Here is a 19,896-nt window from a genome sequence, read left to right as displayed (position 1 = left end):
TTTATACCCCTGGCACCTCTAAGTTCCTGTTATTTAGTAAACGGTAGACAGTATTTGTTGAAAATAGAAATGAATGAATAAATAATTAATAGTAAGAAATCCAAATGTAATTCCATAAAACATTAAGTGCAATAACATTTTTAGTCTTATTTTAGAGCACGTGTTGACTGCTATTTAAACAACTTCTTCCTGTTTTATTTTAATGGGTATTTAAGATAATACAACTACCGATAAATATTTTAACTAAATATACCAGACAATCCTTACAAAGCTAAATCTTCCTAACATAAATGACTGTTAGAGCCCATTTTGACTCACACTGATACATAACTGAAAGGAGGTATTGAGAAATGAACTGTTATATTTTATTATGCAGAGGAATCAATATGTGAATAACTAACTATTATAAATGAATACATTAAGACATCCCTTTTGCTAAATACATTTGCATTTGGAATGTTTACTATAAAAATGTAGAGTTTCTCTACAGTTTTTTTCAAAAGCTGATTATATATTTTCATAAGTAGCTACTAGACATACATGCCATTCCACATTGTCATCTTCTTTCCCAAGAGTTAGTAACTCGGTGAGTGGATTTCCAGTAAAGCCAGTGTCACTCTTGGGAGATAGGTGTCCTTGCTGCACCAGAAGCGCACTGCTTGAAGCTGGAGGGTGTGACCATTTAGGAGTCTTGTTGACAAGCTGGTAGTCAAGGGTCATAAAGGGTTTTACTTGTTGTCTCTGGACTCTCTGTAGCTGGGATTTTGCAGGATTTTCCAGATGTGCTGAGACCTACAGAATAAAAGTCAAACAAATACAATGTGTAGTATCACCTGGTAAATCAGAGTTCTACTTTCAACAACTGAATTATGTTAATAGACACGTTACAACTTCTATTTCTCTCGAATTTACGGTTTATGCTTCTGTCATAATTTACATGCCCTACTAATAGATGACAGTTTTTAAGAAGTAACTTAAACTTACTAAAACATTTTCAATGGTAACCAAGTGTTTAAGAACAGCTCTCAAAATAACAGGTAACTGAACCAAAAATGGGAATAAATCTATAAGTAGCAATACATTTTGAGGTTCTAGAAAAGGAGGCCTAAAATAATAGAAGGAAAATAGAGGAATTTTCATATAATATGTATTTCTTGGATTTTTAAATATTACATATAGATATTCCATGGGACATAATCACAAATCATTTTTATCAAATATTTTAAAAAATTGCTCAGGATGAACAGAAACTAGAAATATATATACAAAATATTAAGTATGATATGGGTGGTGAAATCTAAGTAATCAAAGTAATTTTTTCCATATTTTAAAAATTTCTGTGCTATACTTTTTATTTTTTATTTTTAAAAAATATTTATTTATTTATTTATTTATTAGAAAAAGAAAGAGAGAGAAAGAGAGAGCACCAGTGGGGGGAGGAACAGACAGAGAGGGAGAGGTAGAGAATCTCAAGCAGACTCTCGGCAGAGCACGGAGCCCTCTCTGGGCTTCATCCCACAAACCTGAGATCATGACCTGAGCCAAAATCAAGAATCGGATGCTTAACCAACTGAGTCACCCAGGCACATCCTATTTTTATTTTTTAAAAATCTTATTTTTAGGGGCACCTGGCTTGATCTTGATCTCAGGGTTGTGAGTTTGAGCCCCACATTGGGTGTAGAGATTACATAGGTATATACATACATACATAATCTTACTTCTAAGCTTTTCTATATTCTCACTTAGTAATAATTGTGTAGATGATTATGAATCATAGGAAGCATTCAGAGAAAAATCTAACCAGTGTCATGTGCCAACTAAACAACTGTCCTGTGTTTTGAAATCCCTTTTCAAAACATAGCCTTAAAATTCTGGCTAGTTATCACAGTTAACAATATAACATGGAGTGCAGAAGTATAATTTTAACCATGTCAAGCTTTTCCTATAAAAGACTTTGAAAGTAGCATTGCCTGCCAGTCCTCTTTATATTTACTATGCTGTGATGTGGCTTCTAATACATTTTCCTCAAGTGGCCTATATATAAACCTATTTAATATTTCCCTCATGTTAAACAATAGTAAAGATTGCTGTACAGTGCTTATTTTTCCTTTTATTTCAGCTACACAAACTACTCCTTAAATCCCTTAACATGCATTAGCCCAGATAAATAGCCTTTACAAAGTATTTTGCATTTAAATTAGCTGGTTTGGGGTACAATATTGTAGTAGTTACTTTAGTCTAATTCTGTTATGCTGACATTTTTAGCATTATTTTAATTGTAGTACCATAAAATAATTTTTCAGTCATATAAAAAAGATTAAGATTGGTAATAAAGATTACACATATTACTAATTATATTGCTATGAGCTTTAAAGTTGTAAAATAACATTTCATTAAAATGCCAGTGATAATTTTTCTAGGGTAGCTATTTAGATTATCTTACAGTTTTAGTTAATCCTTCTAATCTGTGTACATTTACAAAATATACATTATAAATAGCATCTCCAGATTTACAAATCATACGTTGTAATTGAAGACTAAAGAGCATTGTATCCCCAGGAAAGGAAAATGCCTCTTGTTCTAAGAAAAGTATGTTGAATCAGAATTTACAACATTCATTAACTAATTCATTTTTTACTTTTCATCCATTGACTCTGAGAGCTTTCATTAGGGTACTTATTGCATTTGGTGTTACATCAAGAGAAGTCGTAAATGTGATCCCAGGGCTCTACAGGCCTATGATGTAGTTAGGCAGTATTAATATCAACTACAGTAAAAACAACAATGATAATAATAACATGCAACAGGTACCAGGATATTTACATTCATTATTTCCTTTAATCTTTGTTACAGCTTTAGGAGGGAAGTATCATTAGTATCCCCACTGCCTTATGTAGATAAAGCCACAGAGGCAGAGAGATTTAATAACACACCTCTCATTACTCTGCTAGTAAGGGACAGAGCTGGAATACAGAGTCTACCTAAACACTGTGCACTATTGGCTCCTGAGTAAATAATTGAAGTGACTGGAGTGCAAAGGAAAAGCTCAGTGATGTATACAATGAATTAAAAATGCCACAAAAAGCAGTGGATTTTTTAAAAATGAATTATAAGAGGAAGTGGTTTTAAATCAGGTGTTGGAAGAAAATGGCCCTGAACAGGGGAGAAGGTAGGAAATCTCAAGAGAAAAGATCAAAGAAAACAAGAAAGAAGAAAAGAAGTTGGGAGAAAGGAGCACCTGGGTGCCTCAGTCGATTAAGCTTCTGTCTTTGGTTCAGGTCCTGATCCCCGGGTCTTGGGACCAAGCCCTGCCTCACGCTCCCTGCTCTGTGGGGAGCCAGCTTCTCCTTCTCCCTCTCCTGTGCTGGCTCCCCCTGCTTGTGCTCTCTCTCACTCTCTCTCCTGCTCTCTGTCAAATAAGTAGATTTAAAAAAACAAAAAACAAACTTCTATATCTGCAGCCAAATAGAGATATTTGTTTAAAAAAAAAAAAAAAAAAGTTGGGAAGCATTCACATATGTTAGTTGTGAAAAAGAACTCACATGAATAGAGTTTCCTTTCTCAAAACAAGACCACTATATCCTCTGCAGACCATTCTATAGAGTTGAAGCAAAACATAAAATGGGATTAACTCTAATTCTGCCGAAATTACTGAGTTTTTGTCGTTTTGTCTTTTGGGGTTTTTGTTTGTTTGTTTGTTTACAGAGAATTACAATGGGTTAGAGGGCAAAAGTGAGGACCGTCTGGGACCCCATCTACAGAACATCTGTACAGCGAGCATAAGGGACTAAAAGCTTAGTGGAGCAGGAAAGATACAATGGAATGTGAAAAAAAGTACTCCCCAGAAAATCTCCATCATCTCCTATCATGAACTGATTATCAGAACAATGAGACAACTAAGTGTAAAGCAGCAGCTAAACCATGTGCAGCCTATTTTTTTAAACTAATTTATTTATTTATTTGACAGAGAGAGAGAGTGCACCAATGCACAGGCAGGAGGAGTGACAGAGGGAGAAGCCGACTCCCCGCAGAGCAGGGAGCCCATGAGGCTGGATCCCAGGACTCTGGGATCATGACCTGAGCCAAAGGCAGATGCTTAACTGACTAACCCACCCAGGTGCCCCTTGTGAAGCCCATTTTAAAACACTTTTAAATTGCCCGGCATCTGAAGACAAAGCCATGAAACTACGGGCTTTCCCTTACTGAAGATCCCAGTATTTTGTGAGATGAAGTAGATGAAATGATAGGTTGCCCTTGTTCATTTATCCACTTATTCATGAAATATTTTGTGAGTGCCAAGTGTCTGTGTGCTGAGAGGTACATCGAGGGCAGAAGGGAAATCAGCACAGTGCCTGCCTTCAGAGAACGGCGGTCTAGTCAGAGTTTGGACAGGGAAGAAAAATATAAGATCTCCAAGGGCAAGGACTGTGTTTTTCTTGCTGACGGTTTTCCTGCCATACATCCTGAACATAACCCAGAGAATGGCACCCAGCAGGTGATTAAAAATGCATCTACATGCGTTCAGTGAATGAATGAATGAGTCATTGAAGTACAGCATTTGAATAACTATGATGACCCCAGAGAGCTTTGGGAATCTACTAGAAGAGCTGGTAAACCATAACCAGAATGTCAAAGTCTTCACCTAGAAAGCCGGAGCAGCTGTAGACTGTGATTTGGTTCACTGGACTGTCAAAGAGATTGAGACCATCCAAATGTAAAGGAATTTTGCTTATGAAAACAAATAAGTAAATCATATCCCCAGAACTTAGTACTATGCTTGAGCTTTACCACTAGGATATACCGCCATTGGAAACTAAACATAGACATGTTCATGCTGAGTCTAATGCCTGCATGCAGAAATCTGTTTTATTTCACTTAAAAGAATATATTTATAGTCTCCTTATTTTCCAAGACATCATAAATAAATATGAAGTGTGAATGTGGTAAGAGATATTTACACCAGGAAATGTAGGCTGAAGATTAAATTTCAATTAAGTATAAAAACTTACCCATGAATATCCTAGCAGCCAAGGAAAAAGGAGAATTAAATATATATATATATATATATATATATATATATATGTACATATATATGTACATGGGTCATGTATGGGTCAACCTAATATATATTTCTTATTAAGTAATTAGATCATACCAGTTCTGAGGAAAGACAAATATTTTTACAAATAATATCTGAGAATTTATAAACTGTATTTTTTCATGGAAGACTTAAAATATTGAACAAAATCCCAATAGCAGTTTTTGTAAAATAGGCAAAGAAATTCTTCATATGCTTATATTTTTAAAAAAAATCACCTTAAGTTGGGTTACCCTGGAAATATACTCTGAGACATGCCTGCAGGAGATTTGTTGGGGGTTGATTTCAGAATCTCAGCCACAGTAGGATGAGGACAACAGGATCAGGTGGAGGGAAAAGTGGCTCACTTATGAAAGGGATCATCTAGGCAATGTACCATAACAAACACTATTTTTATTTCTGATCAAAGGCATAATATGAATCAGCTCCAGTGAGAAGCCCAAATACATACCCTTGTACAAATCTGACTGGACCCTGAGATAGCACTCACAGCCTCCCAAGCAATTTACACAGCAGACTCCATCTTTAGATAGACTAACCCAGAGGCTCACCTGGTAAGGCCATCAGCTCAACACAATGGTCTCAAACTAACCATTAGATAGAAAATAAGGTGTTTAAAAAAGTTCCATTACTTGGAGTTAATAAAATGAAAAAAATTAGCTTAAAAAGCCCATTTTTAATGTTTCAAATGTAGTTTAGATTTTCATGTTCTAATAAAGGGATGGGGTCTTTCAAGAAATTAGGTATAGTGTATTAGTGAGCTATAAAAAATGCTTAGATCCACTAATAAGAGAACCAGGACAATGTGCTTAACAGGTAAACTATTTTTAAAAAATTAGAATCACACAAATTCCTGCAAATACAATAACCTAAAGGGAAGGATTTGGTCAGGAAGCAAAAAAATGCATCCTCCTGGTTGCAAGAAACATGATGACTGGGGGAATCACATTACAAATGCAAAGTGTATGTGAGTGTGTGTGTGTGTGTGTGTGTGTGTGTCCTTTTTCTATTTGTTCTTGGGCTAGAACAGATGCAGGAATCCTGACTACTAAGAGAATTGATGGGAGGTCCAGGAGAAAGCAGCCAAATGTCATAGAAAAAAGTCAGCTATATTCTCTTGACAATAGCAGGTGAAACAAGAGGAAATGATTTAGGGTAACTGATGTCTGATAAAATTTTTTGAAGTCGTAGAATTTAGATGAGGCTTGGGAGGGTTCAACTTTATACATCAGCGAAGATTTTTTTAGGAATTAATTAGGATTAACAAAATGTTATTAAGTGACCCTATTTGCATTTGGGTATAAGGCCTCCTGGTAGGTAGAAGACTGTGGAGTAATGTGGGCTAGCCATGCAGTGCTGGCTAGAAGGACTCTCTATGCCCCCACGTGGAGTCATTCTTATTTTCACAGAGTGGCTTTCAAATTATGCTCCTAGATACATGAGTTCATTCCTCCAATTTACTTTTCAGTGTTCTATACTGTAGTCTTTTGACCTAGTTCTTGTATGGGTTTCATATCCCATCCAGTGGATAACAACAGAGAGAGTATAATGTACAAAGAAATTTTAGAAGCAAGTAGGTAGTTGCACCAAAAAAATCTTTGAAGGACTCCAACAAACCCTGTGATTCTGTATCTGTAAGATTGTCTGCTTGTATCATATCTCCTTAATACTGCTATACATCATATAAAAACTTATAAACATGATTCCCACATATATATATATATATATATATATATATATATATATATATATATATAAGCTTCTTTTAAAATGTTATCTTTTTATAGAGAAACCATAAGATGATGATAAAAGCCCTCAGCTAATTCTTTCAACATTTACTGAGAGTTTAACATTTAATGAGAGTTTGCTCTTTGTTAAAGCTAGTCCCAAGGGAAAGTCATTCCTCTCTAGAAAGCAGGTCTATGACCCACATGTCACTATCCACCTGGAGACCACTTATCTAAACTGAGGGCACAGGACCTGGGAGGAGATAAAACACCTTCTGGGTACCGGCCTTTTGAAAGTCCAAACTAAAAAGTGACGGCAAACATCACACAAGCAATTATCTCAATAACAAGACTTTTTATCACCATTAATTTGACTAGCCAAGCTAATGAATCAAGCAAACGTGGGCACTACCTAATAAGCATGTTTAGTCTATTTGCAAGAGGAGAAACAGAAATATATTCAGCAAGAAATAGATTTATAGTAAATATGGTACCTCATGATAGTAAAGAAAAACATGTACACTGTCACCACACACACACACACACACACACATTTACATGTATGTACACTCTCACAGACCCCTGTTGAAAAGCAAGACAGAAAATCCCATTCACTATGGCATGACAGTCCTTATTTAATTTTGTTAATTTTGTACTAAACTTGAATTTAATAAATGAAGTAAAAGCTTGGATTTCACAAGTGAATAATAGGTGACTATTCATTATGTTTCTAGCATCAGAGGTATATAAGAAGAAATCTATTTTGGGGGGCTCATGAATCTACTACCTCTAGGTAGCTACTTATAAAAGCCACACGACATTTGTTAATGTTATATGGTAAAGATTAATAACTCATTTCTTCAAGTCTTACTTTCTTTGCAGCAGTCTTTGGATATGATATACCCATAAATCTCATCCTGACTAAACCTAAAATTATACAGTCGAGCTTGTCTGATTGAGATATAACTACTGAACAAAGTAGGGCCTGGTTCATCAAAAGTTTTAGTTAGATTTCTGAATAACTGTCAGCATATTTCAGATGAGTGTTATATAATCCAAAGCTATTTAATGGATAATAATGTAAAATGTGATTGTAACATATCCCGTCAGTCCCAATCATTTGAATTTGGGTAATTCCAATGGTATGTCTTTGAGGAGAGACCCACACTTATGAGAGTTTAAAGAGGCATGAATATTATTAAGCAGAGGTCTTTTTCTTTTTTCCCTTGGTAATTCAGTAGTGTTCTAGCAGTAAAAATGGTTGCACTCCATAAGCACTCATATTTACACTTTAAAGTCTAAGCTTCCCTTACAACTCAGTCTAATTCTATCTATGCTTGTGCTGATTTGTTTTGTTTATGTTAGCACCTCAGGAAAATCACCATATTATACCTTTAAGAGAATTAGAACAAATATAAGCAATAATTGTAGTTTATTTATTCTGCTCTCTTTATTTTTTTTAAAAGATTTTATTTATTTATTTGACAGACAGAAATCACAAGTAGGTAGAGAGGCAGGAAGAGAGAGAGAAGGAAGCAGCCTCCCTGCTGAGCAGAGAGCCCGATGCGGGGCTCGATCCCAGGACCCTGCAGGGCTCAATCCCAGGACCCTGGGATCATGACCTGAGCTGAAGGCAGAGGCTTTAACCCACTGAGCCACCCAGACGCCCCTATTCTGCTCTGTTTCTTACGGGCCTGTGTATTCGGAATTTTTGAGCTGTAAACGTCAAATACAAATGACATCAGAGACTGACCACCTCAATGTTGGCTTTAAAAGAACACAACAGGCCATGTGCACACTAAGGTCAACTGGCAATATCATCAATGACCAAAATAAGTTAATATGAATCATGGAGATAACTTGAGCCATAATACTTTAAAATACATTTGACCCTGTACTCACAGGTTGAGCATTCATTGATTCTACAAATATTTTTTTGAGTGCCTATTGCACATCAGATTTTATGCTACCATGATAAGTTCTGGGGATATAATTATGAACAAAACAGACATAGCCCAGTCTTCAAAGGTTCACAGTGTATTAAGAGATACATATAACTAAACATATAATTGTAACACAATGTGATAAAATTTTTAAAGTAAAAGGTATCTCAAAAGCAGGCAGACAGACATAAAAGAGAAACAAGTCATTCAAATGAACATGTGTGCCTCTATCCAGTAGCCATTTATGTGGGTAACAGTGGTGAGGAAGGTGAAACATAGTCCCTCTCCTTATGCAGCTTATGGACAGGCAGAAGAGACTGATTTTAGTCAAACGATCACATGAACCACTGTAAATTCTCAAGTGCTGTTAGAATAGGAAGGAGAGATACACAAGACTAAGAGCCTGTGGACAGAAATTATCTAGACAAAAGTTAGGGATGATTTACCTGAGGAAAGGATGGTAGAGCTGGATCTGGAAGATGAAAAGGAAGTAATTAGAGCAAGAGTATAGACAATGTATTCCAGGAAGATGGAACACCATGTGCAAAGACCTAGATGGGAGGAGGGAAGATGAAAAAAATGCTTGAAAGGAGTGAAGCGTGAGGGAGCAGAGAGATTATGGTGTGGTATGATACTGAGGAGGCCAGTTGGGTCAATCCTTGCAATGCTTTTAGGTGTACAAAGGTGTCTTACTTTCTTTATCACAGGGAAGGGGACCCTAGTAGTTCAGTTAAATGAGTTCTAGCAGGGTAAAAGGAGAGTCCAGGAAAGACAAATGGGTTCCTTGAACTAGGGTCATGGGATAAGGGTGAGGGATCACTTGGAAACAAGTAGCTGGATTTCAGAGATGCTTAGAAATGGATTAAGAAATCACCTGAGTTTCTGGCTTAAGTGAGAGAATGGATAGTGATGCTCTTCACAGAGAAGACTGGGGTTTTGGGAGGGACAGAGAATCATAATTTTGATTTTGAACACATTGGGTTTGCGGTGTTTTGAAGGTATGAAGTAGGCAGCCAGATGAGGGGTCTGGAACTCAGAAGTATGCACTGTGGATGAAGCCAGTTTGACATTTACACTTAGATAGTAACTAATGAGATGAGTTGGGGGGAGATGTACAGAATTAGAAGATGAGAGGGCCTAGAACTGAACATGATGGACCCCCACGCTCTAATTACGCACCAGGTAATCAATTCTGATTCTAAACTCTAGTTTTTCCCAAGATTCTGTTTTTTGTTGTTTTTTTTTTTTTTTTTACACACTTTGCAAGAGTTCACTTGAAGTTTGTATATGTTACACAGTGGAGTAAATCCTCCTTAATAAAATCATTATTTGTTTTTCCTATTTCCAAAGTGATATATTCAACCCTTTGATATACAGACTTATTTTCCTAATCCAAGTACATTGCAACTCTCCTTATCAGTCCTCAATCTTTTAACTGTAATTCCAGAATCCAAAAATCTCTGAAAATCAGAAGTTCATTTTTGTTTTTGATTTCAGTCTGGTGCAAACCCATTTTGTGGCAAAATCAGGTCTGAAATAAAGTAAGGCTATTTAAAATCTTTCTTTGTCTCACTTATAATAGATACTAGTTGGCATTTCTGCAGATACATTAATGTGTTTGAGTATGGTATGCCATTTTAGGCCTCTCTATATGTACTGTATCTGAAATACTGAGAATTCTAAAACACATCTAGCCCTAAGTTTTTGGATAATAGATTTTGTACTCTTTTTGTTTATTGAGTAAACAGCCTGCAGAAGGGATTATGCTATAGGTTTTAAATAAATAATATTATTTAATCATATACTATCATAAATAAAAAACTTGAATGGGCCTCCACAGTTATTTTTTAAAACTTCAGCACAATATTTTACTTCATTTTATTTTCTGAAATGATGATGTGTCAAAAATCAAAATTCATATTGAAGAATACGTTATCTCTTGGGGAACTAATGACATGAGGAAATGTCCTTTTTGATTCAAGAGACCAAGTGAATGAATGAAAGATGTGTTTTTCCTTTAAAAAGAAAGAATGAGGGGGGAGCGCCTGGTGGCTCAATGGGTTATAGCCTCTGCCTTCAGCTCAGGTCATGATCTCAGGGTCCTGGGATGGAGCCCCGCATCAGGCTCTCTGCTCAGCAGGGAGCCTGCTTCCCGCCTCCCCTCTGCCTCCCCCTCTGCCTACTTGTGACCTATGTCTGTCAAATAAATAAATAAAATCTTAAAAAAAAAAAAAAGAAGGGAAGGTTCAGGTGTAAGATTATATTTTGATATTAAACATATTCATATGTAGTGCTTTTAGCTGTGTTTAAATGAGTTAATACTCTTCCCCAAAGCTTTCAGAAGTTTCTCATATAATTAAATTTTTTTCTGTAAATGTAGAGATATAAAAGTTAGTTGCTTAAGCTAGATTCAGTAAAATGTCTTAGATTTTTTTAAAAGTTTAACTGCATTAAAGCTTAAACATTAATATTTATTAAAAGAACTTTTATAAGTTCTCTTTGCTTCAGAAACCAACAGTTGTGTTTAGATGATACTTTATACTTCACAGTTACTTTCAACTTAAAACAAAGCTCTCATGTAGTGGTTAAACGTACTTTTTTTCATCCTCAGTATAGTGACCTTAAATCATTTTCATTATGAAGTTGTAAATGTTCTTTCAAGGATTCAGAGAATAAAGGAGAAACAAGACTGACTTCTTTAAGAGGTCTTGTTTCAAATATCTTAGAAAGTCATGAGTGAATTTATTTTTAATTTTACATGTTCTAAAATAGATTCAAAACCATCAATAGGAACTCCTAGGACAAAATCCAAACCTCCCTATAATACTTGCATCGTTTGCATCATTCTGTTACAAATGCATTATATTTTTACATTTTTAATATATCTCAATGGTTAGATTTGGGATAATATCCACATATTGTCAACTTATAAAGACCTTGTCGTAAAACAAACTCACAGGTCTCTTAAGGTAGTTGAATTTATAACAAATTCATACATCTTTTTGTGAGAATAAAACGATCACAGAGGTTTATTCCTGAAAAAAAATTCTAAACAATTTAAATGGTTTTATACTATCTCAGGCTTGAAAACTTTTTATGTCCTTTATCTACTTTATGAGTTGATATATGATCATCAATTAATGAAGTCATTTTTATGATAATAAAATGTCATCATTAGAACTGTGGTATTCTAGTCTAACCATTTTCTAAAGAATACGATTGGGGCATTTTAGGTAGTTAAATATTAAAATAATCTAATTGAAAATGAGACTTTGAAATTATTCATTTTGATTGACAAACTGCAGAAAATGGCTTTGTTTCATAAGTACATTTCTATCACTCAATTTTTATAGTTATTACTAGTATTTCCAGGAAAAAAAGGGCAAAATCTATATTGTCTTTATTTTACTTAACTAGTAAATAGGATGATGTCTGGCTCTCTGTGTTTCAGATGCATCTGTTATTACTTTATCTACTTTAATCAAATTCCTCCAGCCATCATGCCTTCATGTAGGAAAGACCTTCAGTTACAGATTGTTGCACACAGTTTCACCTTCCCATTGTCACTGAAGAATAATGTTCCTTTTGAATCAAAGAAACATACTTCTGTCGCAAATTTTTTATAGTTACAGAAAGTACCTGGCCATGAAACATTAATTTATCAAGAAGACTGACCATAGGACCTCATGGATAAATGAAATTTCAAGAATACCGTATTAGGGTAGCCACCGTCACACGTGGAATCCAACATTCCAATGGTCTGAGGAAGAACTTCTGTCTTCACTCCATTGATGAAGAAACAGAAGCTCAGATGGGCTATCGGACTTGCGCACAATCACTCAGACGAAAAAGTGAACTTTACTTTACATCTTTTGATTGCAAGTAGGGTATTCTTTCAACTACAAGGTATTTATTACCAGCTTGCAAGGATAATAAAAATTAACTCCAGCCTCCATTATTAGAAAAAGATGTGTCCTATATCCATAGCCAAGTATCGACCAGCTGACTCTGGTGGAAAAACCTTTGCAGTTGCTTCCCCATGATTAGTTAAGTTTGATTTGGTTCACTCAGGATTTTATTTTTGTGTTTCACTTTGTCTTGTAACTCTCACATGATGTAAGATCTGGCTTCTCTACACAGTATGGGACAATGCTATAGTTGAAATCTATCATCAGAAAATACTAACTTTAGATGAGTATTTCTTTTTTTTTTTTTTTTATTAAAGATGTTTTGTTCCACTTTTCTTTTGATCTGGGTATTTAATGTACACTGTTCTGAAGAGTCCTAGCCCTCTTCCCCAGGAAGTTTCCTTATATTATCTTTACTGTTACATAAATGTTTCTTTCCTGAAAACATCTAACACCATTTCTTGATAGAGAACAGGTGAATGGGGAAGGAGGAGGTGAGGAAGGCAGAAAATAGTATTTTCACCTTGGCTTGCTCTAAATAAATATCATGACTATTCTATTTGATTTCTTTAATCTTCTTGCTCTGAGGAATAAATTTATGATATAAGCAAATACATATAAAAAGTTGGCAAGAGGTGAAATAACAGAAAACTTCTTTGTAAGATTTTTTTTGTGCGTGTCAATTGCTTTTGAGAAATAACAAAAAACTCAAAATGCTAGTTAATATTGTAGCTTTGAAATATGTGGAAAATATTTACTGTAACTTCAGAGATGAAGATCCAGAATTGTATTTCCATTCTAATTTGAGCAGACAAAGCATTAAAATAAAACCTTTTCATTGAAATTTAAATATATATATATATATATATATAATTAGTAAATATACTGTTTTAGTCTTTTAAGCTTTTACCAATTATTTTCAATTATTCTGTGGTAAGTAAAACAATGCTTCCCTCATCAAAGAAGTCCAAGTTCTAATCACCAGAACCTGTGGATATGTAACCTTACATTACAAAGGGATTTTGAAGGTGTGATCAAATTAAGGATTAAGGTGCAGCTGAGAGGCTCTGCTGGTCGAGGATGGTCAGTTGTATCAGGACAATGGGGCAAAAAGCACCTCTACCAGTGAGAACTGACAGAAGTAAGTAAAGACTGCACAGGGAGGAAACAAAGGCCCAAAGGTGAGAAGAGGGGATAGTTGTATATTAAGACTCAATCAGACCACAGAGAAAGTATGAAGAGTAAGAGAGCAAGAAAGCTGGAAGGCTGAGGCCCCAGTTTAGGACATTGGATCATCCTCTGAAATCCCCTGAAGAAGGTCCTCCACAGAATCTGTCCCTGTCAACTTTTACATTTTCATTTTTCTTATCAGTTCTCACTACCTCTCTGCTTAAGGAAACCAGCCAACATCCCCATAAATGTCCCAGCTTCTTAACACGGATCACTTGCTTGGTCATGGCAAAAATACTACCATAAAAGATTTATTGGTGAAGTGTACTATCAACCATGCTTCCTCTTCTCAATGGGAAATTATCTCCAAAAATTATAGCATCAAACATGGTCTTAATTTTCTCATTTACTGCTTGTAGAATATCTTATGATGACAAAATGGTGGACATTTATTAACTTTGAATATGATATTTCCATGAGACTAAATAAAAAACAGTGGTATATTACACAGATAATTTGGTTTCTGTTTCCACCATTTAGTAACACCATCATTGTCACAGTTTATGTGAGTCTTCTCTGTCACTGAAACTGAATTTTTAAGTATGCAGCTACAAGATTATAGGGTAAGCAGACAACTGCCTGGAATCCAAAGACAATAATAAATAGAATGAATAGGACACAGTATACTCTATTTTATACGGTATTTTACTATTAATAGAGCACTTTTTTATCCACTGATCCCTTTTGTGATCTCATATTTGGTCCCTTATGATTCTAATCTCTTATTTTATGCATGTTATTGATGAACTAAGGCTCAGAGAGGTTAACCAAGTTATAGAAGTGACACAGTTAAAAAATTAATCCACATATGCTCACACCATACTCTCTTCAAAGTTAAAAATTACACTAATAATCATAATGACAATAATGGCATAAATTGGTAATAAGTATAGTGAGTAAGTAAGTGTTGCTTTGTGTCAAGCGCAGAGCTTGGATTACCTTGTGTCAGGCAATCCTCATAGAAAGCCACTGAGGTGAGCAGCCTAATTCTCTCTAGAGGCGAAAGTGAAGCTAGAGGCTACATTAAGGAACTTTGAAGCAAAGCGAAAGTTCAAATCCTCGCTGGTCTCACTAACGAGTCTCTGTTCCTCGTCAGAAGTAATTCGCTTTTTGCCTTTAAACTTAACAAAATATATTCTAATTCTTAATACCTGGTGCTGAGGAGGGAACAATGCAACAAGTACCCAGGTCACTTACTACTAAGGAAGTAAATTTGTGCAATACACTTGCATAACCTAAGGAAATAATCCAGATGTGTAAAAACCCTGAAGCATCAAGATGATCATTGAAACATAATTAATAATGATTCTATAATGTAGAGCACATGTAATATTTAAATATATATCCCAATGGCCTCTCTATAGCATTCTTTAAACTGTGAGATTTGATTTTGTTCTCTCTTTTACTCAGATCAAAGGGCTTTTTTGCTAAAAACATTTAATCATAAAATGACTAAAACGTATAAACTTTGAAAACAAAACTAAAGTAAGCTTCCTTTCCCTCAATTAATCACAAAATTCAAAAAAAGAAAAACCAAAACCAGAATGATACATCAAGTGACTCTAAAGCAAGGGAAAATATGACTAGTAAGCAAGTTATTTTAGGAAAGTGTCATAACTTTAAAGTCTTTACTAACACTGTAGCCGTAACTTCTACCTAATCTTATTATTAAATACATTTAATAGAAGTACATGAGTTAGCATCAAAGTTCCAGACATTTACTAAACATTTCCATGTCCGTGAGTAAAGCTAGAATTTTAGGAAGGTTAAAGAGCAGCACATGAATAAGTGTTTCTAACAAGAACAGGATATTTCAAATTCTCAATGTAAACATATTAGGATATTCAACCAACATAAACCAGACCATATAAAAATGTGCTTACAGCAGATAAAAACCTCAATGTGTTCTTCCCCTAAAAATCCAATATTGTCAGGTGAGAATAAATTATTCTTCCCATCCTTATCGTGTTGTCTTGTCCAAACCTGGGAGCTCATTTCAAAGTAAATTTCCAAAAGGAACACAAGCGTAGATATATAAGGTGGCTTGCTTTCAGAAAGCAGCTCAAGTAATAATGTCAACCAGATTCTCTTGCATCTGACCAAGGGTTTTGTTTGGTATTTTATTTTGATTTTTTTTCTTTCTCTTATACATTCTTCTTCTTAGAAGAACTACTATTAGTGGCAAGGTCAACTTGGCCCTTACCACAAGTCACTAATGACTGAACTGGTATCCTGATATCTGAGAAGTCATTTGCTGTCACATATCTATCATCAACCCTTCAGAAGAGTTACAGAGTATGATGCCTTATTAAGACTTGGCCAAGTTAGGGTAGAGTTTCAATCCTATTGAACTCTATATGTGCATAGGGAAAAATGTGATTGTTTTGTAGCCTATAAATATATTGCTAACTCTAGCAAGCGACAAGACATCTCACTCCAGAAAGTCAAATGCTGCAATGTGTCACTTTCAAATTTCTCCCGCTGGTCCCAGGAAAATAGGTACAGATTTCAAATAAAGTTATTTAAAGTGATTCTGGTATACAGACACCCACGTCTTCCAGAGTTAAATCTCTCAGACTGTCTCTAGTCAATCTGACCACTTCAACCTGACAGGCAAGCCAGTCAAATAAGCAGTCACAGTGGGCCAAAAATCTGTCAGAATGGTTTGCTTCACTGGTGATTACTTTTTGACTGACTTGAGCAGTCAAGTAATCAAAACAGTCAAACCAGGTTTCCCATGTATACATAGTCTTAGCCCTTCCTGTGTTAGTAGTAGGTAGGCCTTGTTTATATATTTTAAAGGAATTTTATTAGGTTACACTGTTTAAGAGAAACAAGACAAAAATGTTGTGAGCAACTAGTTAGACAATTAGGGCTCTCTTCAGAGTTGGTCCTCAGCTTCAGTGCTGGGGAGAAAAGGCTCATTGGGCCTGCCAGAGAGCTACAGAAGGGGACAGGGGAAAGGCAGCCAAGAGAAAAGCACCATGGAAGCAGGAAGGACCCCTATGCCCAGCTCCTAATATTTTTTGGTTAGAGGACTGAGACCTGTGTCCTGACAAAGACTGGGTTAGTTTTACTTTTGGAAACAAAATAAATTAAAACACTTAGAAAGAAACCAATGTAGGGTTAGTCACATAGATGTCACTGTTGACTGGTTTTCCATTTTAGTTTGACTAGCCATTCTTGTCAAAAGAAGGATAAGCTTTAAGAATCTCCTTAATTAATTTTAAAGTGGAGGTGAAGGCAATTTAATTTCTCAGCTTGCACGGATGACAACTTAAAATTACAGTCTGATGTTTCAAAAGCACTGTTAGAGAAGCAGTTGGAATTACAGGTTTTGGAATCAGCCTACCTGGCTTCAAACCTGGACTCCTCACTGACAAGCTGTGTGCCTTTGGGCCACTCAATTTCTTCTCAGTATGTAAATACCCTTATCTTAAAATGGGCACAATAATATTACTCAATTCCCATAATAGTTCTGATTACCAAATGGCAATAGGAAGAAAACACTTTCAATAGGATAGAGTAAGGAAGACTTGCCATGGAGAGGCATCCAACCAGAGGAGCAAGGTCCAGCTCAAGTTCACCAAAACTATGAGAGCATCTTATTCAAATAAATTATTTCTAAAGAATACTGGACTTCTTTTATACTAGCATCTTAAGCTTTTTAAACCTTGTCCCAATTAATAGTTATATTATTTAATATCTTTATAATTTCTAGCAACAATAAGCATATGGCTAAGGTCTCTAGGTCCTCATTCTATGCTGGCATTAAGCAAGGTGCTTCACCACTACTTTCTCATTTATAACCTTGAAACCTAATGAGGTATTTCAGGTTTCCACATAAAGAAACTGAGTCTCAATCAAATTACATGACCTGTCTGGGATCAAACAACTGGTTATGACAGAGCTGGTTTTGAAACCTAACCATCTTTAAAACCTATGCTCATTCAAATAGGTCATAAGTGACCTATAGTGTAACAACTATCTAATTACTAACAACATATTTCTGGTTCTTCCAGCAAAGAAAAGTAGTTGATACTGAAGATTTGGGACTTCCTAAAGAGAAACATTTGTCTATTGGGCCTCTGAAAGTAGTGCAAGTAAACACTGACTTATCCAAAGCTCATGTTCTTTCCCTTTTCTATACTGCCACTTTGGGTTTCAGAACAATAAAACAAAATGTCTGGAATACAAAATTCATATATTCCAGAGAACTTAGAGCTGGGCAGCATTTCAAAGACTGGTTGAGTTATCAAACACAAAATAAAATGTCTTATTAATTGAAAATGGCTGGAATGTCAATTAATAAGCTGAAAACTGAGCAACAGTTGTGACATCAAGACTATTTCATGCTGTTTTCTTGGGTGATTTTTCTGTCATTGATAGAAGGAGTAATCTCAGATGATAATGTACACAAAAGTCTTTAGACTCTGAAGGAGCATGAATGAATGATACTTCTGGGAAGAGCCCAGGCTTCTAGCTAAAACTCAACATAGGAGGGTGCAATCCAACATACAGGATTAATATCTCAGGAGACTTGCCCGAGGTCAGTTCATCTCTCTGTGATGCCTTATCCTCTAGATGGAAATAAAAACAGTGAACTCTCTTAAATGTGCCCTACGGTCTGATTAAAGATTGAAAAGGTCTCTAAAAATCCACAGCACTCCCAGGGAAAAATGCTAAATATCATTATAATTATTACACCAAATGCCATAATTTGGTCTCCTCAGATTCCCTTTTTATGTAGATTCCATCACACTCTGACTTTTGACTTTTTGCCTCTCTGACCAAATCTCCAATGACAAAGCAAAGGGAAATGTTGAGGCAATTAGTGGGAAATGGAAGCAATTAATTCCCTTTTTTAGTGGAGACCTGGCCTCTGTGAACCAGTTTAACCAAAAATAATCAATGACCTTTCTCTGACCAAACTGAAGGAAATCTACTTGATATTTGTCACTGGTTATCCATCTACTGCTTCAACATTAATGAGTCTTTTCACTTTGCCCCTTTCTTTTATGAAATAGAGCCATCTATTCTGGTCCCTTGTTACCTCTGTAACTGCTATTTTTGCAAATCTAATACCGTCAAAGACCTCGTTATCCATGTGTAAGCCTGGAAACCATTTTTAGCATAGCATGGTTTCTGATTTCCCCCAACCTTTCTCCCTTGAACTGTTTCCCCTTCTCTGCAATAAAGGTGGGATTTTGTTCAAAATGAATGAAATAGAACAACAAAGAAAGTTTAAATCTAAAAGTGACAAAAAAAAAAAAAAGATTATATAATTTGCTTGTGTCTAAGCACCAAGCAGATCTAGAACCAAGTCGCTGCCCCATCGCTTACTCATTGATTACCTTGGCAAAGTTACCTATCTTCTAAAAAATCTCATTTTTTTGCTTCTGAACAATGGAGATAAGAGCATTTGCCTCAAGGGTATTTTCAGGTTCAAATGAGGTGATACATGCAAAGCCTTTTGAACCAGATAAGAGCCTGATCAGTGTTAACTTTTATCAACTGAAGAAGAGTCCAGGTATATAGCTGCTTTTGATATTCATGAAAACTCTTCTAAGATGACTGCTACTCAAGTAGGAGTAGTTAACAGTCACTGTTTCCTTTTTATCCCAAAGTAGAGAACTTACTATTTTAGCTTATGCATTTATTTTATAAATTCTTTCCTTCTAGCATATTCTGGAATATCTTTGCTTACTATTTTGTTGTTGTTGTTTATTTTTGTCTTGAAAGAAATACATCGTAAGCAAATGATCAGAAGTTTTGTCATACATTTCACTGGGTGTCCTCAGTAAGGTTGAATATAAATGAATTTAGATACTACTTAGTACAACCAGTATTTCATGTTGAAACAAACACAAATGTGAGTGAATTGGCACTACCTCCCCAGAAAATATGGAAAAACTGAAATGAACTATGAAGAAAGGCAAATTAAAAGTTACCTCCCAAATTATCCAGAGTTGCTTCATGCTCTAGTTCAT

General features: G+C 35.4%; 1 protein-coding gene across 6 annotated transcripts in view; it reads right to left on the bottom strand.

The window, feature by feature from the left end:
* Positions 1 to 19,896, bottom strand: part of TFEC (transcription factor EC) — a 176,715-nt gene that overhangs the window by 38,482 nt on the left and 118,337 nt on the right. For all 6 annotated transcript variants that reach the window (XM_082692465.1, XM_082692464.1, XM_082692461.1 and 3 more), the window contains one exon: positions 541 to 792. In XM_082692465.1, coding sequence (XP_082548591.1) covers positions 541 to 720 — 180 coding nt within the window. In that variant the 5' untranslated portion in view covers positions 721 to 792. The remainder of the gene's footprint in view (positions 1 to 540; positions 793 to 19,896) is intronic.

Source organism: Mustela nivalis (assembly GCF_964662115.1).
Source record: "Mustela nivalis genome assembly, chromosome: 12".
Classification (NCBI taxonomy): Eukaryota; Metazoa; Chordata; class Mammalia; order Carnivora; family Mustelidae; genus Mustela; species Mustela nivalis.
Note: the sequence above shows the minus strand (reverse complement) of the source record. Positions and strands in the feature narration are given on the sequence as shown.